The 26,225-nt window shown below is 41.2% G+C and overlaps 1 protein-coding gene across 1 annotated transcript in view; it reads left to right on the forward strand.

The window, feature by feature from the left end:
• TRPC4AP (transient receptor potential cation channel subfamily C member 4 associated protein) overlaps positions 1 to 26,225 on the forward strand; it is a 288,555-nt gene that overhangs the window by 218,686 nt on the left and 43,644 nt on the right. Inside the window, exon 14 of the mRNA XM_053696832.1 lies at positions 9,960 to 10,043. Within this exon, the coding sequence (XP_053552807.1) occupies positions 9,960 to 10,043 (84 nt within the window). The remainder of the gene's footprint in view (positions 1 to 9,959; positions 10,044 to 26,225) is intronic.

Here is a 26,225-nt window from a genome sequence, read left to right on the forward strand (position 1 = left end):
TTTGTTTTTTAGATTTTTGTGGATCTTTGGTATGCAATAAAAAATAGGCATAACAGGATTATCAATCATCAAATATCCAAACTCTGTGTTGGTTATAGTCCCATCATTTCTGGCATCATTAAGAATTGTAAATAATTTAGACTGTAAGGTAGGCATAGGATTGAAGCCAAGTTTTAAATTCCGATTTTTATCAGATAGTTCCTCCCTACAATACATGGTTTCATCCCACAGAACGACATTCCCCCCCTTATCCGCCGATTTAAACACGACGTTGGGGGCCTCTTTTAGCTCTTTTAGAGCTTTTCGTTCTTTTTTTGACAAATTGTCATTGACAATACCAGTAGGTGACAGTCCTTGAATATCCCTCTCCACCAGTTTAACAAATAAATTCACAGGAGGGGAAAATGACAATTGTGGCATATACATGGATCTTTTCTTAAAGTGAGAGGATAGCTTGAAAGGTAATTCAATCTCTGACACAAGAAATGATTTATCTTTAGAAGTTGATTCTTGATACAATTCATTTAATTCTTGCAGTGCCAGCTTGTCCTCAGTAGTGAGACTCAGATCTTAAATCATATTCTTAGTTTTATTTTTGAACATTTGAGAAAGAACTGTTTTCCTTGCAAATCTATGAAGGTCTTTTAAAAAGTTAAACCTATCAAATCCATTAGATGGACAGAAAGACAATCTTCGTTTCAAAACACTAAGATGACAATTGTTGAGCCTAAATGAAGACAAATTGATCACTTGCAAATTGTCAGCAGGAGAAGACATATTCAATAGAGCCTTCTGCCCCTCCGACCCCTTGGTCTGTAATTCTGCTGTCTCTCTGAGCTCCTGCTGAACTCCCTGTCTCTAGTTTGCCGATAGGGGTACCGTCTTCCTCCAGTATCTGTACCTATCCCTATTCCATCTCTTCCTGCCCCCCCTCCTTCTTGTGGAGGAGTGGGGCCAAGGCGCGTCTCGTTTTTTGATGCCCTAGTGTCGAGTTCTGAATCTGAGCAATCAGTTCCAGAATTATAAGATCCTCGCATCTGCCTATAACTATATACTTGTTTCTTCCTATAATCTTCCTGGTCTCTAACCAGCACAGTAAAGTATAGCAGCCTCCAATACAAAGGATACAACGGAAAGTTCTTATACAAACGAGCAGTCAAACTTCCCTGCAGCAGACACCGGATGACTACTGTGAATGTTTCTCCTGGATTCAGATAAGTGCACTGAACTCTTTTGCAATACCGCATCTTGTGGAGGGTCAGTTTAGTCTTACTTTGTTTGCACAACATGCTATTCTATGCTGTTTTGAGAACTGCCTGCTCTGCTGATACCGCTCATTACATCTGCTTACTGTTGCATATCATGCATAAATACTGCTTATGGCAATACCGCTTTACGTGGAGGGTCAACCTGGAATGACTGTTTGCATAACACTATTTCTAGCAGCTTTGAAATTTGCCTTTCCGCTTCATACTAACATCATTTTCCTGGCTTTTGCATATATTGTCCTGTGGCTGCTCTTATGTATATGTATATGCATTTTATTCAAATTTTGCTCATTCATAGTACCTCATAATACTTAGATCCCTGCTACTTACCTGTCTGGTAATTTTCCCTTGTATATACTTGGGTACTGTGTACAGTTTGGGTGTAGTATGTGTAAGGTACCAACGAATGATATACATGTCATTTATCATATATAATTAAAAGGTGTGCACATCTTCAGGGTAAAATATTGTCACATGTTCTTGTGGTAATATACACCTATGTGGCTGATAGTTCCTTGGGAGTAAAAAGGTACTTTCTTTCATGTAATTAGCAAGAGTCCATGAGCTAGTGACGTATGGGATATACATTCCTACCAGGAGGGGCAAAGTTTCCCAAACCTTAAAATGCCTATAAATACACCCCTCACCACACCCACAATTCAGTTTTACAAACTTTGCCTCCTATGGAGGTGGTGAAGTAAGTTTGTGCTAGATTCTACGTTGATATGCGCTCCGCAGCAGGTTGGAGCCCGGTTTTCCTCTCAGCGTGCAGTGAATGTCAGAGGGATGTGAGGAGAGTATTGCCTATTTGAATGCAATGATCTCCTTCTACGGGGTCTATTTCATAGGTTCTCGGTTATCGGTCGTATAGATTCATCTCTTACCTCCCTTTTCAGATCGACGATATACTCTTTTATATATATATATATATATATATATATATATATATATATATATATATATATATATATATATATATATACCATTACCTCTACATGTTGTAGAAAGCCAAACCAGTACTGAAACGAAAATCAGCAGATGAGTCTCCTGGGGTAAGTAAGTAAGCTTATTTTCTGTGACACTCTAAGCTATGGTTAGGCACTTTTTTATAAAGTTCTAAATATATGTATTCAAACATTTATTTGCCTTGACTCAGGATGTTCAACATTCCTTATTTTCAGACAGTCAGTTTCATACTTGGGATAATGCATTTGTTTCAATCATTTTTTCTTACCTTAAAAAATTTGACTTTTTCCCTGTGGGCTGTTAGGCTCGCGGGGGCTGAAAATGCTTCATTATTATTGCGTCATTCTTGGCGCGGACTTTTTTGGTGCAAAATTTTTTTTTCTGTTTCCGGCGTCATACGTGTCGCCGGAAGTTGCGTCATTTTTTGATGTTTTTTAGCGTCAAGTGTCGGCGTTCCGGATGTAGCATTATTTTTGGCGCCAAAAGCATTTAGGCGCCAAATAATGTGGGAGTCTTATTTGGCGCTAAAAAATATTGGCGTCATTTCTGTCTCCACATTATTTAAGTCTCATTATTTATTGCTTCTGGTTGCTAGAAGCTTGTTCACTTGCATTTTTTTCCCATTCCTGAAACTGTCATTTAAGGAATTTGATCAATTTTGCTTTATATGTTGTTTTTTCTATTACATATTGCAAGATGTTCCACGTTGCAACTGAGTCAGAAGATACTTCAGGAAAATCGCTGCCCGGTGCTGGAGCTACCAAGCTAAGTGTATCTGCTATAAATTTTTGGTATCTGTTTCTCCAGCTGTTGTTTGTATTGCATGTCATGACAAACTTATTAATGCAGATAAAATTTCCTTTAGTACTGTTACATTACCTGTTGCTGTTCCGTCAACATCTAATTTTCAGAGTGTTCCTGATAACATAAGAGATTTTATTTTTTAAATCCATTAAGAAGGCTATGTCTGTTATTTCTCCTTCTAGTATACATAAAAGTCTTTTAAAACTTCTCTTTTTTCAGATGAATTTTTAAATGAACATCATCATTCTGATACTGATTCTTCTGGTTCAGAGGTTTCTGTCTCAGAGGTTGATGCTGATAAATCTTTGTATTTGTTCAAGATGGAATTTATTCGTTCTTTATTTAAAGAAGTATTAATTGCATTAGAAATAGAGGATTCTGGTCCTCTTGATACTAAATCTAAATGTTTAAATAAGGTTTTTAAATCTCCTGTAGTTATTCCAGAAGTGTTTAATCTCCCTGATGCTATTTCTGAAGTAATTTCCAGGGAATGGAATAATTTGGGTAATTCATTTACTCCTTCTTAACGTTTAAGCAATTATATCCTGTGCCATCTGACAGATTAGAGTTTTTTGGGACAAAATCCCTAAGGTTAATGGGGCTGTCTCTACTCCTGCTAAACGTACTACTATTCCTACGGCAGATAGTACTTCATTTAAGGATCCTTTAGATAGGAAAATTGAATCCTTTCTAAGAAAAGCTTACTTATGTTCAGGTAATCTTCTTAGACCTGCTATATTTTTAGCGGATGTTGCTGCAGCTTCAACTTTTTGGTTAGAAGCTTTAGCGCAACAAGTAACAGATCATAATTTTATAGCATTATTATTATTCTATAACATGCTAATAATTTTATTTGTGATACCATCTTTTGATATCATTAGAGTTGATGTCAGGTATATGTCTCTAGCTATTTTAGCTAGAAAAGCTTTATGGCTTAAAACTTGGAATGCTGATATGTCTTCTAAGTCAACTTTGCTTTCCCTTTCTTTCCAGGGTAATAAATTATTCGGTTCTCAGTTGGATTCTATTATGTCAACTGTTACTGGAGGGAAGGGAACTTTTTTACCAAAGGATAAAAAATCTAAGGTAAATTTAGGTCTAATAATCGTTTTCGTTCCTTTCCTCACAACAAGGAACAAAAGCCTGATCCTTCATCCTCAGGAGCGGTATTAGTTTGGAAACCATTTCCAGTTTGGAATATATCCAAGCCTTATAGAAACCTAAAGCCAGCTCCTAAGTACCCATGAAGGTGCGGCCCTCATTCCAGCTCAGCTGGTATGGGGCAGATTACGTTTTCTTCAAAGAAATTTGGATCAATTCCGTTCACAATCTCTGGTTTCAGAACATTGTTTCAGAAAGGTACAGAATTGGCTTCAAGTTAAGGCCTCCTGCAAAGAGATTTTTTTCTTTTCCGTGTCCCAGTAAACACAGCAAAGACTCAGCATTTCTGAAATGTGTTTCAGTTCTAGAGTTGGCTGGAGTAATTATGCCAGTTCCAGTTCTGGAACAGGGGCTGTGGTTTTATTCTATCTCTTCATTGTACCAAAGAAGGTCAATTCCTTTAGACCAGTTCCGGATCTATCAATATTGAATCGTTATGTAAGGATACCAACATTCAAGATGGTAACTGTAGGACTATCCTGCCTTTTGTTTAGTAAGGGCATTATATGTCTACAATAGATTTACAGGATGCATATCTGCATATTCCGATTCATCCAGATCACTTTTAGTTTCTGAGATTCTCTTTTTAGACAAGCATTACCAGTTTTGTGGCTCTACCGTTTGGCCTAGCATCAGCTCCAAGAATTTTTTCAAAGGTTCTCGGTGCCCTTCTGTCTGTAATCAGAGAACAGGGTTTTGGTATTTCCTTATTTGGACGATATCTTGGTACTTGCTCAGTCTTCACATTTTCACAGAATCTCATACGAATCGACTTGTGTTGTTTCTTCAAGATCATGGTTGGAGGATCAATTTACCAATCAGTTCATTGATTCCTCAGACAAGGGTAACCTTTTTAGGTTTCCAGATAGATTCAGTGTCTATGACTCTGTCCTTGTCAGACAAGAGAAATTTAACATTGATATCAGCTTGTCAAAACCTTCAGTCACAATCATTCCCTTTGGTAGCCTTATGCATGGAAATTTTAGGTCTTAGGACTGCCGCATCGGATGCGATCTCCTTTGCTCATTTTCACATGCGACCTCTTCAGCTCTGTATGCTGAACCAATGGTGCAGGGATTACACAAAGATATCTCAATTAATATCTTTAGACCGATTATACGACACTCTGACATGGTGGACAGATCACCATCGTTTAGTTCAGGGGGCTTCTTTGTTCTTCCGACCTGGACTATAATCTCAACAGATGCAAGTCGTACAGGTTGGGGAGCTGTGTGGGGGTCTCTGACGGCACAAGGGGTTTGGGAATCTCAGGAGGTGAGATTACCAATCAATATTTTGGAACTCCGTGCAATTTTCAGAGCTCTTCAGTCTTGGCCTCTTCTGAAGAGAGAGTTGTTCATTTGTTTTCAGATAGACAATGTCACAACTGTGGCATACATCAATCATCAAGGAGGGACTCACAGTCCTCTGGCTATGAAAGAAGTATCTCGAATTTTGGTTTGGGCGGAATCCAGCTCCTGTCTAATCTCTGCGGTTCATATCCCAGGTATAGACAATTGGGAAGCGGATTATCTCAGTCGCCAAACGTTGCATCCGGGCGAATGGTCTCTTCACCCAGAGGTATTTCTTCAGATTGTTCAAATGTGGGAACTCCCAGAAATAGATCTGATGGCTTCTCATCTAAACAAGAAACTTCCCTGGTATCTGTCCAGATCCCGGGATCCTCGGGCGGAGGCAGTGGATGCATTATCACTTCCTTACAAGTATCATCCTGCCTATATCTTTCCGCCTCTAGTTCTTCTTCCAAGAGTATTCTCCAAGATTCAAAAGGAATGCTCGTTTGTCCTTCTGGTAGCTCCAGCATGGCCTCACAGGTTTTGGTATGCGGATCTTGTCCGGATGGCCTCTTGCCAGCTGTGGACTCTTCCGTTAAGACCAGACTTTCTGTCGCAAGGTCCCTTTTTCCATCAGGATCTCAAATCCTTTAATTTTAAGGTATGGAGTTTGAACGCTTGATTCTTGGTTAAAGAGGTTTCTCTGACTCTGTGATTGATACTATGTGACAGGCTCGTAAATCTGTATCTAGAGAGATATATTATAGAGTCTGGAAGACTTATATTTCTTAGTGTCTTTCTCATCTTTTTTCTTGGCATTCTTTTTGAATACCGAGAATTTTACAGTTTCTTCAGGATGGTTTAGATAAAGGTTTTATCCGCAAGTTCCTTGAAAAGACAAATCTCTGCTCTTTCTGTTCTTTTTCACAGAAGGATTGCTAATCTTCCTGATATTCATTGTTTTTGTACAAGCTTTGGTTCGTATAAAACCTGTCATTAAGTCAATTTCTCCTCCTTGGAGTTTGAATTTGGTTCTGGGGGCTCTTCAAGCTCCTCCTTTTGAACCCATGCATTCTTTGGTCGTTATATTACTTTCTTGGAAAGTTTTGTTTCTTTTGGCCATCTCTTCTGCCAGAAGAGTCTCTGAATTATCTGCTATTTCTTGTGAGTCTCCTTTTCTGATTTTGCATCAGGATAAGGCGGTGCTGCGAACTTCTTTTGAATTTTTTACCTAAGGTTGTGAATTCTAACAACATTAGTAGAGAAATTGTGGTTCCTTCATTATGTCCTAATCCTATGAATTCTAAGGAGAAATCATTGCATTCTTTGGATGCTGTTAGAGCTTTGTAATATTATGTTGAAGCTACTAAGTCTTTCCGAAAGACTTCTAGTCTATTTGTCATCTTTTCCGGTTCTAGAAAAGGCCAGAAAGCTTCTGCCATTTCTTTGGCATCTTGGTTGAAATCTTTATTTCATCATGCCTATGTCGAGTCGGGTAAAATTCCGCCTCGAAGGATTACAGCTCATTCTACTAGGTCAGTTTCTACTTCCTGGGCGTTTAGGAATGAAGCTTCGGTTGATCAGATTTGCAAAGCAGCAACTTGGTCCTCTTTGCATACTTTTACTAAATTCTACCATTTTGATGTGTTTTCTTCTTCTGAAGCAGTTTTTGGTAGAAAAGTACTTCAGGCAGTGGTTTCAGTTTGAATCTTCTGCTTATGTTTTTCATTAAACTTTATTCTGGGTGTGGATTATTTTCAGCAGGAATTGGCTGTCTTTATTTTATCCCTCCCTCTCTAGTGACTCTTGCGTGGAAAGATCCACATCTTGGGTAGTCATTATCCCATACGTCACTAGCTCATGGACTCTTGCTAATTACATGAAAGAAAACATAATTTATGTAAGAACTTACCTGATAAATTCATTTCTTTCATATTAGCAAGAGTCCATGAGGCCCGCCCTTTTTTGTGGTGGTTATGATTTTTTTGTATAAAGCACAATTATTCCAATTCCTTATTTTATATGCTTTCGCACTTTTTTCTTATCACCCCACTTCTTGGCTATTCGTTAAACTGAATTGTGGGTGTGGTGAGGGGTGTATTTATAGGCATTTAAGGTTTGGGAAACTTTGCCCCTCCTGGTAGGAATGTATATCCCATACGTCACTAGCTCATGGACTCTTGCTAATATGAAAGAAATGAATTTATCAGGTAAGTTCTTACATAAATTATGTTTTATCTACAATTGATCTCCCATATTTTGCTTAATAAATATTGTTCATTTTTTCTAAGAGTATTCTGGTCAGAGATTGATTTCCTACACTTTGAATAACATATTCTGATGTTTTATTTTCAGAAGAGTGCTTGATTCCCTATTTTTCATATGGTTCATCAATTTACATGTTCCAAACTCTTTTCTTATAGTTAGTTGTGCATATAATTTGTTATATTTGTTATAGGGTCTGCACCACTTAATTAATTATTGTCAATGCCAGCTAATTGGTAATTGGTATTGCATTACACATTTATATTGACCATTTGTCCTGTACCTCCTTTGTTTTTATATATATATATATATATATATATATATATATATATATATATATATATATATATATATATATATATATATATATATATATATATATATATATATATATATATATATATATAATATACACTCACAAAAGTGAGTGCATCCCTCGCATATTATCTTTTTATTTGACAACACTGAAGAAATGACACTTTTGCTACAATGTAAAGTAGGTGAGTGTACAGCCTGTATAACAGTGTAAATTTGCTGTCCCCTCAAAATAACTCAACACACAGCCATTAATGTCTAAACTGTTGGCAACAAAAGTGAGTACACCCCTGTGTCCAAATTGGGCCCAAAGTGTCTATTTTGTGTGGCCACCATTATTTTCCAGCACTGCCTTAACCCTCTTGGTCATGGAGTTCACCAGAGCTTCACAGGTTGCCACTGGAGACCTCTTCCACTCCTCCATGACGACATCACAGAGCTGGTGGATGTTAGAGACCTTCAATAGGGTTTAGGAATGGAGACATGCTTGGCCAGTCATCACCTTTACCCTCAGCTTCTTTAGCAAGGTAGTGGTTGTCTTGGAGGTGTGTTTAGGGTCGTTATCATGTAGTAATACTGCCCTGCGGCCCAGTCTCCGAAGGGAGGGGGGATCATGTTCTGCTTCAGTATGTTACAGTACATGTTAGCATTCATGGTTCCCTCAATGAACTGTAGCTCCCCTGTGCCAGCAGCACTCATGCAGGCCCAGACCATGACACTCCCACCACCATGCTTGACTGTAGGCAAGACACACTTGTCTTTTGTACTCCTCACCTGGTTGCTGCCATACACGCTTGACACCATCTGAACCAAATAAGTTTATCTTGGTCTCATCGGACCACAGGACATGGTTCCAGTAATCCATGTCCTTAGTTTGCTTGTCTTCAGCAAACTCTTTGTGGGCTTTACTGTGCATCTTTATAAGAGGCTTCCTACTGGGACGACAGCCATGCAGACCAATTTCATGCAGTGTGCGGCGTATGGCTTGAGCACTGACAGGCTGACCCCCACCCCTTCAACCTCTGCAGCAATGCTGGCAGCACTCATACGTATATTTCTCAAAGACAACCTCTGGATATGACGCTGAGCACATGCACTCAACTTCTTTGGTCGACCATGGCGAGGCCTGTTCTGAGTGGAATCTGTCCTGTGGAACCGCTGTATGGTCTTGCCCACCGTGCTGCAGCTCAGTTTCAGGGTCTTGGCAATCTTATAGCCAAGGCCATCTTTATGTAGAGCAACAATTCTTTTTTTCAGATACTCAGAGTTCTTTGCCATGAGGTGCCATGTTGAACTTTCAGTGACCAGTATAAGAGCGTGCGAGAGCGTTAACCCCAAATTTAACACACCTGCTCTCATTCACACCTGAGACCTTGTAACACGAACGAGTCGCATGACACCAGGGAGGGAAAATGGCTAATTGGGCTCAATTTGGACATTTCCACTTAGGGTGTACTCACTTTTGTTGCCAACGGTTTAGACATTAATGGCTGTGTTGAGTTATTTTGAGGGGACAGCAAATTTACACTGTTATAAAGGCTGTACACTCACTACTTTACATTGTAGCAAAGTGTAATTTCTTCAGTGTTGTCACATGAAGATATAATAAAATATTTACAAAAATGTGAGGGGTGTACTCACTTTTGTCAGCTAAGATTTATATTAAATGCCGAGGGGGAAAAAAAACAAAAACTTTTGTGAGACTGTATGTATGTATGTGTGTGTATATATATATATATATATATATATATATATATATATATATATATATATATATATATATATATATATATATATATATATATATATATATATATATATATATTATATATATATATATATATATAATCTTATTGCTTGTTACAATTTTGTGCTTGTATCCTAGGAGTTTAGTTTGTGATGGGAAGAAAGGCCTGTTAACGAGACTACTCCAGGTCATGAAGAAGGAACCTGCTGAATCTTCTTTCAGGTTTGTTTTAATGTTATAACGGATTTTTGTTTTGTTACTAGTGAAGTTTACAGACATGTTTTGCAGTTGTTAGAAACAATCCTTCCATCTTAAAGTATATATAAAATACACCCCTTCTTCTAATAAAATGTAACGCTACTGTATGTAGTACATGTTTGACTCGGCCAGAGGAACCCATTCTATTTAGTATTTAATAATTGGCAAGAATTGTGTAAGGAACAGTATGAACTGCTAGAATTTTAATAATCTTTTTGTTTATCATAAAGAAGAAGCAGTCTGACATTTTTCATTGAAATCTAAACTTGACTTTAGTTTTAGACAAAGCTATATAGTGAACTTCAGGAGATAATCACCTTTTTAATTCTATTTAAAGGGACTGTCAACACCAGAATTTTTGTTGTTTAAAAAGAAAGATAATCCCTTTATTACCCATTTTCCAGTTTTGCAACACTGTTCTAGAAATACACTTTTCTCCAACATAGGTGTGTCCGGTCCACGGCGTCATCCTTACTTGTGGGATATTCTCTTCCCCAACAGGAAATGGCAAAGAGCCCAGCAAAGCTGGTCACATGATCCCTCCTAGGCTCCGCCTACCCCAGTCATTCTCTTTGCCGTTGTACAGGCAACATCTCCACGGAGATGGCTTTAGAGTTTTTTTAGTGTTTAACTGTAGTTTTTATTATTCAATCAAGAGTTTGTTATTTTAAAATAGTGCTGGTATGTACTATTTACTCAGAAACAGAAAAGAGATGAAGATTTCTGTTTGTATGAGGAAAATGATTTTAGCAACCGTTACTAAAATCCATGGCTGTTCCACACAGGACTGTTGAGAGGAATTAACTTCAGTTGGGGGAACAGTGAGCAGTCTCTTGCTGCTTGAGGTATGACACATTCTAACAAGACGATGTAATGCTGGAAGCTGTCATTTTCCCTATGGGATCCGGTAAGCCATGTTTATTAAGATTGTAAATAAGGGCTTCACAAGGGCTTATTAAGACTGTAGACTTTTTCTGGGCTAAATCGATTCATTATTAACACATATTTAGCCTTGAGGAATCATTTAATCTGGGTATTTTGATAAGTTTATATCGGCAGGCACTTTTTTAGACACCTTTCTCTTTAGGGGCTTTCCCAAATCATAGACAGAGCCTCATTTTCGCGCCGGTGTTGCGCACTTGTTTTTGAGAGGCATGACATGCAGTCGCATGTGTGAGGAGCTCTGATACATAGAAAAGACTTTCTGAAGGCGTCATTTGGTATCGTATTCCCCTTTGGGCTTGGTTGGGTCTCAGCAAAGCAGACACCAGGGACTGTAAAGGGGTTTAAGTTAAGAACGGCTCCGGTTCGTTATTTTAAGGGTTTAAAGCTTCCAAATTTGGGGTGCAATACTTTTAAGGCTTTAAGACACTGTGGTGAAATTTTGGTGAATTTTGAACAATTCCTTCATATTTTTTCGCAATTGCAGTAATAAAGTGTGTTCAGTTTAAAATTTAAAGTGACAGTAACGGTTTTATTTTAAAACGTTTTTTGTACTTTGTTATCAAGTTTATGCCTGTTTAACATGTCTGAACTACCAGATAGACTGTGTTCTGAATGTGGGGAAGCCAGAGTTCCTTCTCATTTAAATAAATGTGATTTATGTGACAATGACAATGATGCCCAAGATGATTCCTCAAGTGAGGGGAGTAAGCATGGTACTGCATCATTCCCTCCTTCGTCTACACGAGTCTTGCCCACTCAGGAGGCCCCTAGTACATCTAGCGCGCCAATACTCCTTACTATGCAACAATTAACGGCTGTAATGGATAATTCTGTCAAAAACATTTTAGCCAAAATGCACACTTATCAGCGTAAGCGCGACTGCTCTGTTTTAGATACTGAAGAGCATGACGACGCTGATAATAATGGTTCTGAAGGGCCCCTAAACCAGTCTGATGGGGCCAGGGAGGTTTTGTCTGAGGGAGAAATTACTGATTCAGGGAACATTTCTCAACAAGCTGAACCTGATGTGATTACGTTTAAATTTAAGTTGGAACATCTCCGCATTCTGCTTAAGGAGGTATTATCCACTCTGGATGATTGTGACAAGTTGGTCATCCCAGAGAAACTATGTAAAATGGACAAGTTCCTAGAGGTCCCGGGGCTCCCAGAAGCTTTTCCTATACCCAAGCGGGTGGCGGACATTGTAAATAAAGAATGGGAAAGGCCCGGTATTCCTTTCGTCCCTCCCCCCATATTTAAAAAATTGTTTCCTATGGTCGACCCCAGAAAGGACTTATGGCAGACAGTCCCCAAGGTCGAGGGAGCGGTTTCCACTTTAAACAAACGCACCACTATACCCATAGAAGATAGTTGTGCTTTCAAAGATCCTATGGATAAAAAATTAGAAGGTTTACTTAAAAAGATGTTTGTTCAGCAGGGTTACCTTCTACAACCAATTTCATGCATTGTCCCTGTCGCTACAGCCGCGTGTTTCTGGTTCGATGAGCTGGTAAAGGCGGTCGATAGTGATTCTCCTCCTTATGAGGAGATTATGGACAGAATCAATGCTCTCAAATTGGCTAATTCTTTCACCCTAGACGCCACTTTGCAATTGGCTAGGTTAGCGGCTAAGAATTCTGGGTTTGCTATTGTGGCGCGCAGAGCGCTTTGGTTGAAATCTTGGTCAGCTGATGCGTCTTCCAAGAACAAGCTACTTAACATTCCTTTCAAGGGGAAAACGCTGTTTGGCCCTGACTTGAAAGAGATTATCTCTGATATCACTGGGGGTAAGGGCCATGCCCTTCCTCAGGATCGGCCTTTCAAGGCCAAAAATAAACCTAATTTTCGTCCCTTTCGTAGAAACGGACCAGCCCAAAGTGCTACGTCCTCTAAGCAAGAGGGTAATACTTCTCAAGCCAAGCCAGCTTGGAGACCAATGCAAGGCTGGAACAAGGGAAAGCAGGCCAAGAAACCTGCCACTGCTACCAAGACAGCATGAAATGTTGGCCCCCGATCCGGGACCGGATCTGGTGGGGGGCAGACTCTCTCTCTTCGCTCGGGCTTGGGCAAGAGATGTTCTGGATCCTTGGGCGCTAGAAATAGTCTCCCAAGGTTATCTCTGGAATTCAAGGGGCTTCCCCCAAGGGGGAGGTTCCACAGGTCTCAGTTGTCTTCAGACCACATAAAAAGACAGGCATTCTTACGTTGTGTAGAAGACCTGTTACAAATGGGAGTGATTCATCCTGTTCCATTAGGAGAACAAGGGATGGGGTTCTACTCCAATCTGTTCATAGTTCCCAAAAAAGAGGGAACGTTCAGACCAATCTTAGATCTCAAGATCTTAAACAAGTTTCTCAAGGTTCCATCGTTCAAAATGGAAACCATTCGAACAATTCTTCCTTCCATCCAGGAAGGTCAATTCATGACCACGGTGGATTTAAAGGATGCGTATCTACATATTCCTATCCACAAGGAACATCATCGGTTCCTAAGGTTCGCATTCCTGGACAAGCATTACCAGTTCGTGGCGCTTCCTTTCGGATTAGCCACTGCTCCAAGGATTTTCACAAAGGTACTAGGGTCCCTTCTAGCTGTGCTAAGACCAAGGGGCATTGCTGTAGTACCTTACTTGGACGACATTCTGATTCAAGCGTCGTCCCTTCCTCAAGCAAAGGCTCACACGGACATTGTCCTGGCCTTTCTCAGATCTCACGGATGGAAAGTGAACGTGGAAAAGAGTTGTCTATCTCCGTCAACAAGGGTTCCCTTCTTGGGAACAATAATAGACTCCTTAGAAATGAGGATTTTTCTGACAGAGGCCAGAAAAACAAAACTTCTAGACTCTTGTCGGATACTTCATTCCGTTCCTCTTCCTTCCATAGCGCAGTGCATGGAAGTGATAGGTTTGATGGTAGCGGCAATGGACATAGTTCCTTTTGCGCGCATTCATCTAAGACCATTACAACTGTGCATGCTCAGTCAGTGGAATGGGGACTATACAAACTTGTCTCCGAGGATACAAGTAAATCAGAGGACCAGAGACTCACTCCGTGGGTGGCTGTCCCTGGACAACCTGTCACAAGGGATGACCTTCCGCAGACCAGAGTGGGTCATTGTCACGACCGACGCCAGTCTGATGGGCTGGGGCGCGGTCTGGGGATCCCTGAAAGCTCAGGGTCTTTGGTCTCGGGAAGAATCTCTTCTACCGATAAATATTCTGGAACTGAGAGCGATATTCAATGCTCTCAAGGCTTGGCCTCAGCTAGCGAGGGCCAAGTTCATACGGTTTCAATCAGACAACATGACAACTGTTGCGTACATCAACCATCAGGGGGGAACAAGGAGTTCCCTGGCGATGGAAGAAGTGACCAAAATCATTCTATGGGCGGAGTCTCACTCCTGCCACCTGTCTGCTATCCACATCCCAGGAGTGGAAAATTGGGAAGCGGAATTTTCTGAGTCGTCAGACATTGCATCCGGGGGAGTGGGAACTCCATCCGGAAATCTTTGCCCAAGTCACTCAACTGTGGGGCATTCCAGACATGGATCTGATGGCCTCTCGTCAGAACTTCAAAGTTCCTTGCTACGGGTCCAGATCCAGGGATCCCAAGGCGGCTCTAGTGGATGCACTAGTAGCACCTTGGACCTTCAAACTAGCTCATGTATTCCCGCCGTTTCCTCTCATCCCCAGGCTGGTAGCCAGGATCAATCAGGAAAGGGCGTCGGTGATCTTGATAGCTCCTGCGTGGCCACGCAGGACTTGGTATGCAGATCTGGTGAATATGTCATCGGCTCCACCATGGAAGCTACCTTTGAGACGAGATCTTCTTGTTCAAGGTCCGTTCGAACATCCGAATCTGGTCTCACTCCAGCTGACTGCTTGGAGATTGAACGCTTGATCTTATCGAAGCGAGGGTTCTCAGATTCTGTTATCGATACTCTTGTTCAGGCCAGAAAGCCTGTAACTAGAAAGATTTACCACAAGATTTGGAAAAAATATATCTGTTGGTGTGAATCTAAAGGATTCCCTTGGGACAAGGTTAAGATTCCTAAGATTCTATCCTTCCTTCAAGAAGGATTGGAAAAAGGATTATCTGCAAGTTCCCTGAAGGGACAGATTTCTGCCTTGTCTGTGTTACTTCATAAAAAGCTGGCAGCTGTGCCAGATGTTCAAGCCTTTGTTCAGGCTCTGGTTAGAATCAAGCCTGTTTACAAACCTTTGACTCCTCCTTGGAGTCTCAACTTAGTTCTTTCAGTTCTTCAGGGGGTTCAGTTTGAACCCTTACATTCCGTTGATATTAAGTTATTATCTTGGAAAGTTTTGTTTTTGGTTGCAATTTCTTCTGCTAGAAGAGTTTCAGAATTATCTGCTCTGCAGTGTTCTCCTCCTTATCTGGTGTTCCATGCAGATAAGGTGGTTTTACGTACTAAAACCTGGTTTTCTTCCAAAAGTTGTTTCTAACAAAACATTAACCAGGAGATTATCGTACCTTCTCTGTGTCCGAAACCAGTTTCGAAGAAGGAACGTTTGTTGCACAATTTGGATGTTGTTCGCGCTCTAAAATTCTATTTAGATGCTACAAAGGATTTTAGACAAACATCTTCCTTGTTTGTTGTTTATTCCGGTAAAAGGAGAGGTCAAAAAGCAACTTCTACCTCTCTCTCTTTTTGGATTAAAGCATCATCAGATTGGCTTACGAGACTGCCGGACGGCAGCCTCCCGAAAGAATCACAGCTCATTCCACTAGGGCTGTGGCTTCCACATGGGCCTTCAAGAACGAGGCTTCTGTTGATCAGATATGTAGGGCAGCGACTTGGTCTTCACTGCACACTTTTACCAAATTTTACAAGTTTGATACTTTTGCTTCTTCTGAGGCTATTTTTGGGAGAAAGGTTTTGCTGGCCGTGGTGCCTTCCATCTAAGGTGACCTGATTTGCTCCCTCCCATCATCCGTGTCCTAAAGCTTTGGTATTGGTTCCCACAAGTAAGGATGACGCCGTGGACCGGACACACCTATGTTGGAGGAAACAGAATTTATGTTTACCTGATAAATTACTTTCTCCAACGGTGTGTCCGGTCCACGGCCGCCCTGGTTTTTTAATCAGGTCTGATAATTTATTTTCTTTAACTACAGTCACCACGGTTTCATATGGTTTCTCCTATGCAAATATTCCTCCTTAACGTCGGTCGAATGACTGGGGTAGGCGGAGCCTAGGAGGGATCATGTGACCAGCTTTGCTGGGCTCTTTGCCATTTCCTGTTGGGGAAGAGAATATCCCACAAGTAAGGATGACGCCGTGGACCGGACACACCGTTGGAGAAAGTAATTTATCAGGTAAACATAAATTCTGTTTTTACCTCTGTGATTACCTATTACTATTTTTTTTTTAACTTTGATGTGATGTGAGATGTGGGACAGCGATGGGGGCGAAATTTGCCCCCTCCTACTCCAACCTATATATGGGTTGGTGGAAGCTGTCCCACATCTTTGGAGATGGAAACCCCTTCAGACAGAACATCATCTTTTACAAAAGGTATATTGATAATTTTATTTTTGTCTGGAGGGGAGGTGAGGGTACAGTTGCCTCCTTTGTGGATTGGTTGGATTTAAACAATATAGGTATTAGTTTCACTTTTGAATTTCAGAAATACAAAGTGAACTACCTAGATGTAACATTGATTGGAGAGAGTAATGGGGAGATAGGGATGGTTAAGTCAGACCTGTACAGAAAACCCATCGCAGGGAATTCAATTCTCCATGCCAACAGTAATCACCCAAATAGTGTTCAAGGCGATTACAAAGGGTGAGATAGAACTGTACTACACAATTGCAGTTTTAAAATCAATCGGATTCCCTTTTAAATAGGTTGAAGGATCAAGAATATCCAGTGCCAATGATTGAAGGGATGAGAAACTCTGTAGCTTCCCTTGATAGGAAAGGTTTATTGAGAAGGAGAACCAAAGGAAGAACCAGTCCCAAATAACCAAACAGGCATTTTTGTTGACTACTTATAGTGACCAGTTTGACCACACCACTAGTTTCCATTAGAAGAGACCGAATACACTTAGATGGACGATAGTAGATCAGGTCCAGTTTGGAAGTAGTGGAGGAGACAGAGAGAGAACACTTGCTAGACAGGAGATCTTTTGGATCTTAAAGACCAGCACGCCGACAGACCCTAATTCGGAGTTTGACATGATTAATTTCTGGGAGTGAGCTATCCAAGACAAGATAAAATACAATAATAAAATATTAAAATAAGTATCAGATACTGGACCCTCCCCCCTTTCACTCCCCCTCATACTACAACTGCCTAATTCATTATCTGTGTATGGTGGTACTGCCTAACATGGACATTAAAATTATGAATAAGGAAGAAAATTGGGGGGAAATGGGCATTAATGGTTAAGGAAAATTAGTTGAAGAGCATACTTAGCATTGTGGGACTCATAAGAAGGAAGGGCTTTAGTCGTTACAAAACTAAACATTTCTTCTATGTATATGCATAAATTGGATAGATTCATATGTGCTGTTATCACATATGTTTTGCTATCATGTGTTTTAACCAATGGATATCAATGATGCAAGGAGTAAACACACACACACACATATACATATATATATATATATATATATATATATATATATATATATATATATATATATTCGTATATCTCCTCAAGTAGTATAATTTGTGGTTATAAACAATACCCAATGGTTTAATAGGCAAGGTTAATTAAGGGGGGAATATAACAACAATAACACAGTAGAGAGTTAACATGATTGATAGCCATTATGTATGGTCGGCTATCACAGGGTTAACCATGTAGGCGTGGCCATATTTTGTTTTAACAAATCTTTTATCCAATTATAGCCCAGGAGTGGCTATTTAAATAGGGTGTGACTGAGATCATTAGCTATGACTATGGCATAACAGCCGAAATGCGTCAGCGGACGCCACAGCCTACAAGTGTGATTTGTTTTTGTCTGTGACTTTTAATTAACCCAATAAAGGATTACCTTTTTAACACTACTCCGGGGACTCCGCTGTTCTCTTTTGATGTCTTGATACCTTGTGACTATGCCTCTGCAAACTGCCCCCTTATTTCAGCTATTTTGACAGACATGCATTTTAGCCAATCAGTGCTCACTCCAGGGTAACTTCACATGTATGAGCTCAATGTTATCTATATGAAACACATGAACTAATGCCCTCTAGTGGTCAAAATTCATTTAGATTAGAGGCAGTCTTCAAGGTCTAAGAAATTGGCATATGAACCTCCTAGGTTTAGCTTTCAACTAAGAATACCAAGAGAACAAAGCAAAATTGGTGATAAAAGTAAACTGGAAAGTTGTTTATAATTACATTCCCTATTTAAATCATGAGGTTTTTTTTGGACTTGACTGTCTTTTTGAGAGCCATAAATCAGAAGTTAGAGTTCTGGCCTTAAAGGGACAGTCTACTCCAAAATTGATTGTTTAAAAAGATAGATAATACCATTATTTAACCCCTTAGCGACCAAGGACGTACGCCATACGTCCTCAAAAAAAAATACACTTAACGCCTGAGGACGTATGGCATACGTCCTCGGTCTGGAAAGCAGCTGGAAGCGATCCTGCTCGCTTCCAGCTGCTTTCCGGTTATTGCAGTGATGCCTCAACATCGAGGCATCCTGCAATAACCGCCCTTGGCCATCCGATGCAGAGAGAGCCACTCTGTGGCCCTCTCTGCACCGGACATCGATGGCCGGTTTCGTTGGTGGGTGGGAGCCAGTCCTGGGGAGGCGGGTGGGCGGCCATCGATTGGCCGTATGATGTGGAGGGGGGCGGGGAACGTGGGCGGGAACGCCGGGGGGGGGGGGCACGAGTAGGGAGCAGGTGGGAACCGCTACACTACAGAAAAATTATGTGAAAAAAGTGGCAGTGAGGGCCAAAAAAATCTAAAGTATATCGATCTAAGAGATCTGGGAGGGGGTGGGGGTTGGTCTTTTGGGGGGGGGGGGGGGGGCAAGCTTACACTACAGAAAAATATTAAAAAAAATAATAAAAAACAAATGTTTTACTATAAACTGGGTCACTGGCAGACCAAAGATGGCTACTAATAAGTTAGAGGGGGATGGTTTAAAGAGCTGTTTGGGGGTATCAGGGAGGTTGGGGGCTAAGGGGGGGATCCTCCAGAGCAGCATATGTAAATATGCCTTTTTTAAAAAAAATTTTTTTTATCAAGGATAGCTCTCTTTTTTTTTTAGTACTGGCAGGACTTTCTGCCAGTACTTAACATGGCTGGGGATACTAGTGGGGTGGGGGAGGGAAGAGAGCTGTTTGGGAGGGATCAGGGGGTTGTAATGTGTCAGGTGGGAGGCTGATCTCTACACTAAAGCTAAAATTAACCCTGCAAGCTCCCTACATGCTACCCTAATTAACCCCTTTCACTGCTAGCCATAATACACGTGTGATGCGCAGCGGCATTTAGCGGCTTCTAATTACCAAAAAGCAACGCACAAAGCCCATGTATGTCTGCTATTTCTCAACAAAGGGGACCCCAGAGAAGCATTTACAACCATTTGTGCCATAATTGCACAAGCTGTTTGTAAATAATTTCAGTGAGAAACCTAAAATTGTGAAAAATGTAACTTTTTTTATTTAATCACATTTGGCGGTGAAATGGTGGCATGAAATATACCAAAATGGGCCTAGATCAATACTTAGGGTTGTCTACTACACTGCAATAAAGCTAAAATTACCCTACAAGCTCCTTACAGGCTCCCTAATTAACCCCTTCATTGCTGGGCATAATACACGTGTGGTGCGCAGTGGCATTTAGCGGCCTTCTAATTACCAAAAAGCAACACCAAATCCATATATGTCTGATATTTATGAAAAAAGGGGATCCCAGAGAAGCATTTACAACCATTTGTGCCATAATTGCACAAGCTGTTTGTAAATAAATTCAGTGAGAAACCTAAAGTTTGTAACAAAATGTGTGAAAGTGAGCAATTTTTTTTATTTGATCGCATTTGGTGGTGAAATGGTGGCATGAAATATACCAAAATGGGCCTAGATCAATACTTTGGGATGTCTTCTAAAAAAAAATATATACATGTCAAGGGATATTCAGGGATTCCTGGAAGATATCAGTGTTCCAATGTAACTAGCGCTAAGTTTGAAAAAAAGTGGTTTGGAAATAGCAAAGTGCTACTTGTATTTATTGCCCTATAACTTGCAAAAAAAAGCAAAGAACATGTAAACATTGGGTATTTCTAAACTCAGGACAAAATTTTGAAACTATTTAGCATGGGTGTTTTTTGGTGGTTGTAGATGTGTAACAGATTTTGGGGGTCAAAGTTAGAAAAAGTGTTTTTTTTTTTTTCCTTCCTCATATTTTATAATTTTTTTTTAATAGTAAATTATAAGATATGATGAAAATAATGGTATCTTTAGAAAGTCCATTTAATGGCTAGAAAAACGGTATATAATATGTGTGGGTACAGTAAATGAGAGAGTAAAATTACAGCTAAACACAAACACTGCAGAAATGTAAAAATAGCCTTGGTCCCAAACGGTCAGAAAATGGAAAAGTGCGGTGGTCATTAAGGGGTTAACCATTTCCCAGTTTTGTATAACCAATACTGTTCTATTTATAATTTTTTTTACCTCTGATTGCCTTGTACCTAAGCCTCTGCAGAATGCCCCCTTATCTCATGGCTGTTTACTACTTGTTTTTTAGCCAATCAGTACGGTCTCATTTGTAACTCCACAGGAGTGAGCACAGAGTTATCTATATGGTGACAATTAACTAGCTCCGTCTTGCTGTGAAAAACTTATAAAATGGACTGAGATATAGGCGGCCTGCAGAGGCTTAAAAACAGGCAGATATTTAGAGTTTTAGATGTTATAGAAGTATATGAATATAACTATTGGTTATGCAAGGCTGGGGAATGAGTAGTAAAGGTGTTTAGCTATCTTTTTAAACAATACAATTTTTGGAGTAGACTGTCCCTTTAAATGACATTTAGTAAGGCTAGTTTCTTTCTAATTACACGGTGAGTCCATGGATCATCTCTAATTACTATTGGGAATATCACTCCTGCCCAGCAGGAGGTAGCAAGAGCACCACAGCAAAGCTGTTAAATATCACCTCCCTTCCCTCCAACCCGTCATTCTCTTTGCTTACATTAAGAGCAAGAAAGTGGTAAAGTTTAGGTGTTTGGAAGAAGATTCTTCAAGTAAGATTTTGTTATTTTTCAGCAGTGCAAGTTTGTTCTGCTTTGTCCTGGGGTATAGCCGTAGCCCATGTCAGTCTCTTCAGTAGAGCAGTGGTGGCTTTTAAGCAATGGGAACTTGTAGGGTACAATCCTCACTGTGCCTCCCATGAATTTAATGCTGCCCTAACATTGAAAGCCTGAGTAAGATTACTCAGTCTTTGGTTTTTTTCTTCCACAGGTCCTTGTGAGGGAACATGCCTCTCAAACCTAGTGAGCTGCCTTGCTGCCTGGCAGATTTCTGGAGGTAAGTGCTGATTTTATTTTTCTGCGACATATGCAGGAAAACTATGGCACTTTAATATCATTTGATGGCAAGAGACATTCTCCTATAGAATTAGGGGATAATGTTAAAAACGGCAGTAATGGCAGGCACTGGGGGACGAGGAGATATAGGCTCAATGTGTGGTGTGTGTTTCACTTACTCCCAGCGGCTTTACTTTAGAGTACATTTTGCCGACCGGGAGGTTAATTTTGATACACCCACGATGGGTGGGGCTAGCTAAGTGGCAAGTTTCTGTTGCACGCCTTTTCCCCTTCACTTCCTGTGTTCCGGAGGGGAGACAGCGTTATTGCAGCTTTGTAAGCAGTGCTAAGGTTACCAGACTGCGTTTACTGTGAACTATAGGTTGAGTTTGGACTTCTTCTATCAGAATATACACTCCGGTGTCAGCAAGGCAGGTAGGCACCTAAGCAAAGCTGAGGTGTAGAGGTTGTCCGGAGTGTTTGTGGCAGTTTATTTTCATGCAGCAAAAATAAGTCACGTTTTAAAATTTAAAGAGACAGTAACGTTTGTTATTTATAACCTAAGATATAAGTTTATTTAATCAAAATTGTTTAATTGTGAGTAAAGATAGACTAAGAGGCCCTGCAAAATGTTACTTGTTCTTTGTTTTGATGCTAACGTGGAACCACCAATCCCTTTCTGTTGAGAGAACTTTAAATTACAGGGATAGACTTTTTTTTCTGAGCCAACATTGTCTAAGGCGGATGCTGTTCAGGAGTCTTCTGACCATGTTCAAGATATGCCGCAGCTTTCTCAAGTGTCCCAAATGTTATCGTCCATATGCAGTGCCCTGCGCTTCCTCTCAAACTCTGCCTGGCGTTACGCTGCAAGACATCGCTACCCTCATGTCTTTTGCAGTATCTGATGCGCTGTCTGCTTTTCCCATGCTGTAGGTAAAATGCAAGAGGAAATGTAAAGAATCAGTGAGTAAGGTTTCTGAAAGTCGTGGCTATTCCGAATGTTGCCTCCCAGAAATCTGAGGAGGAAGATACTTCGGTAGCATCTAAGGGTTAAATCTCAGACTCAGACAGTGTTATTTCTTCTTCTGATGCTGACGTTGTATCCTTCAGGTTTAATCTAGAACACCTCTGTTACTTAAGGAGGTTTTGGCTACCTTGGACGACTCCGAGTCTCCAGTCGTAGTCAATCCTAAGAAGTCTAGCAAGCTAAACAAGTATTTCGATGTACCGTCCATGGTGGAGGTTTTCCCTCTACCTGATCGGGCTAAAGAGATTATTGCTAGGGAATGGGAGAGACCGGGTATCCCTTTTTCTCCATCCCCTATTTTTAAGAAGATGTTTCATATTGCTGACTCGATCAAGGAGTCTTGGCAGACGGTTCCCAAGGTGGAAGGGGCAATTTCCACTTTGGCTAAGAGAACCACTATTCCCTTAGAGGATAGTTGTTCGTTTAAGAATCCTATAGATAAGAAGTTGGAGGGGTTGCTCAAAAAGATGTATGTTCACCATGGTTTACAATGGCAACCTGCAGTGTGTATTGCTACCGTCACTAGTGCGGCGGCATACTGGTTTGATGTGTTGTCTGATTCTATTCAGACAGACACCCCCCTGGAAGAGATCCAGGATAGGATCAAGGCCCTTGAGTTGGCCAATTCTTTTATTACGGATGCTTCCCTACAAGTTATTAAGCTGGGAGCTAAGATTTCTGGTTTTGCCATTCTGGCCCGCAGAGCCTTATGGTTAAAATCCTGGTCTGCGGATGTTTTGTCTAAGTCTTTGGCGATCCCCTACAAGGGTAAGACCTTGTATGGGCCGGGCTTGGCTGAAATTATTTCTGACATTACAGGGGGGATAGGGTCATTTCCTCCCTCAGGAGAAGAGGAATAAACAAAAGGGACATCAGAGTAATTTTCGTTCCTTTCGAAACTTCAAAGGTAAGCCTTCCTCTGCCAAGCAAGATCAGTCCAAGCCTTCCTGGAGGACCAAACAGTCTTGGAACAAGGGGAAGCAAGCTAAGAAGCCCGTTGCATGAAGGGTCTGCCTCCGATCTGGGACGGGATCTTGTGGGGGGCAGACTTTCCTCCTTCACTCAGGCTGGGGTTTGGGATGCTCAGGATCCCTGGGCGGTTGACTTTGTGTCCCAGGGATACAAACTAGAGTTCAAGACCTTTCCTCCCAGGGGCAGGTTTCTGCTCTTAAGATTATCTGTAGACCAGATAAAAAGAGAGGCGTTCTTACACTGTGTTCGGGACCTTTCCGACCTGGGAGTGATGGTTCCTGTTCCAATGCAGGAACAGGTTCTGGGATTTTACTCCAATCTGTTCGTGGTTCCCAAAAAAGATGGAACCTTCTGACCAATTTTAGACCTCAAAAGTCTAAACAAGTTCCTCAGAGTACCGTCCTTCAAGATGGAAACTATTCGTTCCATTCTTCCCTTGGTACAAAAGGGTCAATTCATGACGACAGTAGATTTAAAGGACACGTACCTGCATGTTCCCATCCACAGGGATCATCACATGTTTGAGGTTCGCATGTCTAGACAAACACTTCCAGTTTGTGACTCTTCCATTTCGCATTGCCACAGCTCCCAGAATTTTTTCAAAGGTACTGGGATCCCTGTTGGCGGTGCTCCGGTTGCGGGGCATTGCAGTGGCGCCTTATCTGGACGACATTCTGGTTCAGGCTCCATCCTTTCGAAAGCGAACTCCCACACAGAGATTTTATCCTTCCTGCGTTCTCACGGTTGGTAGGTGAATTTGGGAAAGAGTTCCTTAATTCCAGCTACAAGGGTAGTGTTCTTGGGAACCATAGATTCCCTATCAATGAAAATTTTTCTGACAGAAGTTAGAAAAACAAAGATCTTCGACTCTTGTCTTGCCCTTCTGTCCTCTCCTCTGCTGTCAGTGGCTCAATGTATGGAGGTGATCGGTCTGATGGTAGCTGCCATGGACATCATTCCGTTTGCCCGTTTCCACCTCAGACCTCTGTAGTTATGCATGCTCATGCAGTGGAACGGGGACTACGTGGATCTGTCCCCGCGATTACATCTGGATCAGGCGACAAGAGATTTTCTTCCTTGGTGGTTGTCTCGGGAGCATTGCTTTCGCAGACCCACCTGGCTGATTGTGACAACGGACACCAGCCTCCTGGGTTGGGGTGCAGTCTGGGGCTCACTAAAGGCTCAGGGGACATGGACTCGGGAGGAGTCTGTTCTCCCCATAAACATTCTAGAGTTGAGGGCAATCTTCAATGCTCTTCTGGCCTGGCCTCTGTTAGCTTCAGCCCGGTTTATCAGGTTTCAGTTGGACACCATAACCTCAGTGACTTACATCAACCATCAGGGAGGAACTCTGAGTTAGTTGGCCATGTTAGAGGTAGCCAAGATTATTCAGTAGGCGGAGACCCACAACTGCTGTCTATCTGCGATCCACATTCCAGGAGTGGACAATTGGGAAGTGGATTTTCTGAGCAGACAGACCTTTCACCCTGGGGAGTGGGAACTTCATCCGGAGGTGTTTGCCAACTTGGTTCTCAAATGGGGACAGCCGGAGCTAGATCTCATGGCATTTCGACAGAATGCCCAGCTTCCGAGGTACGGGTCGAGGTCAAGGGATCCTCAGGCTGTACTGATAGATGCTTTGGCGCTTCCTTGAAATTTCAGTCTAGCATACCGATTTTCTCCGTTCGCTCTCCTTCCACGGGTTATTGCTCGAATCAAGCAGAAGAGGGCGTCTGTGATCCTCATTGCACCGGCGTGGCCTCGCAGGATCTGGTATGCAGACCTAGTGGAGATGTCATCTCTCCCACCTTGTAGACTCACACTGCAGAAAGACCTTCTACTTCAAGGGCCCTTCCTTCATCCAAATCTTGTTTCTCTGAAGCTGACTGCTTGGAGATTGAACGCTTAATTTTATCTAAGCATAGTTTTTCATTGAGACCATGTTTCAGGCTTGTAAACCTGTGACGAGAAAGATTTACCATAAGATATGGCGTAAATATCTGCATTGGTTTGAATTTAGAGGCTACGCTTAGAGTAGAGTTCGGATTCCTAGAATTTTGTCTTTTCTCCAGGAGGGTCTGGAGAAGGGTTTATCTGCGAGTACTTTGAACGGTCAAATATCTGCCTTGTCTATTTTTTGTTCCATAAACGTCTGACGGATGTACCAGACGGGCAATCTTTCTGTCAGGCCTTGAACAGAATCAGGCCTTTGTTCAAACCTGTTACTTCTCCCTGGAGTCTTAACCTTGTTCTTAAAGTTCTTCAGCAGGCTCAGTTTGAGCCTATGCATTCCTCAGATATTAAGTTGTTATCTTGGAAAGTTGTGTTTCTTGTTGCAACTCTCGGCGTTGCGGTGTGAATTCCCTTACCTTATTTTTCATTCTGATAAGGTAGTTCTGCGTACTAAGTTGAGGTTCCTTTCTAAGGTGCTTTCAGATAGGAACATGAATCAAGAAATTGTTGTTCCTTCTTTGTGTCCTAACCCCCCTTCTCATAAGGAACATCTGCTGCACAACCTAGATGTGGTGCGTGTGTTGAAATACTATTTACAGGCGTCTAAGGATTTTCGCCAGTCCTCGTCTCTATTTGTTGTTTTCTGAGAAACGTAATGGTTAGACAGCTACGGCTACTTCTCTTTCCTTGTGGCTGAAGAGTATCATTCGCTTGGCCTATGAATCTTTAGAGAGTCACG

The sequence above is a fragment of the Bombina bombina genome, chromosome 1, assembly GCF_027579735.1.
Source record: "Bombina bombina isolate aBomBom1 chromosome 1, aBomBom1.pri, whole genome shotgun sequence".
In the NCBI taxonomy this organism is placed as follows: Eukaryota; Metazoa; Chordata; class Amphibia; order Anura; family Bombinatoridae; genus Bombina; species Bombina bombina.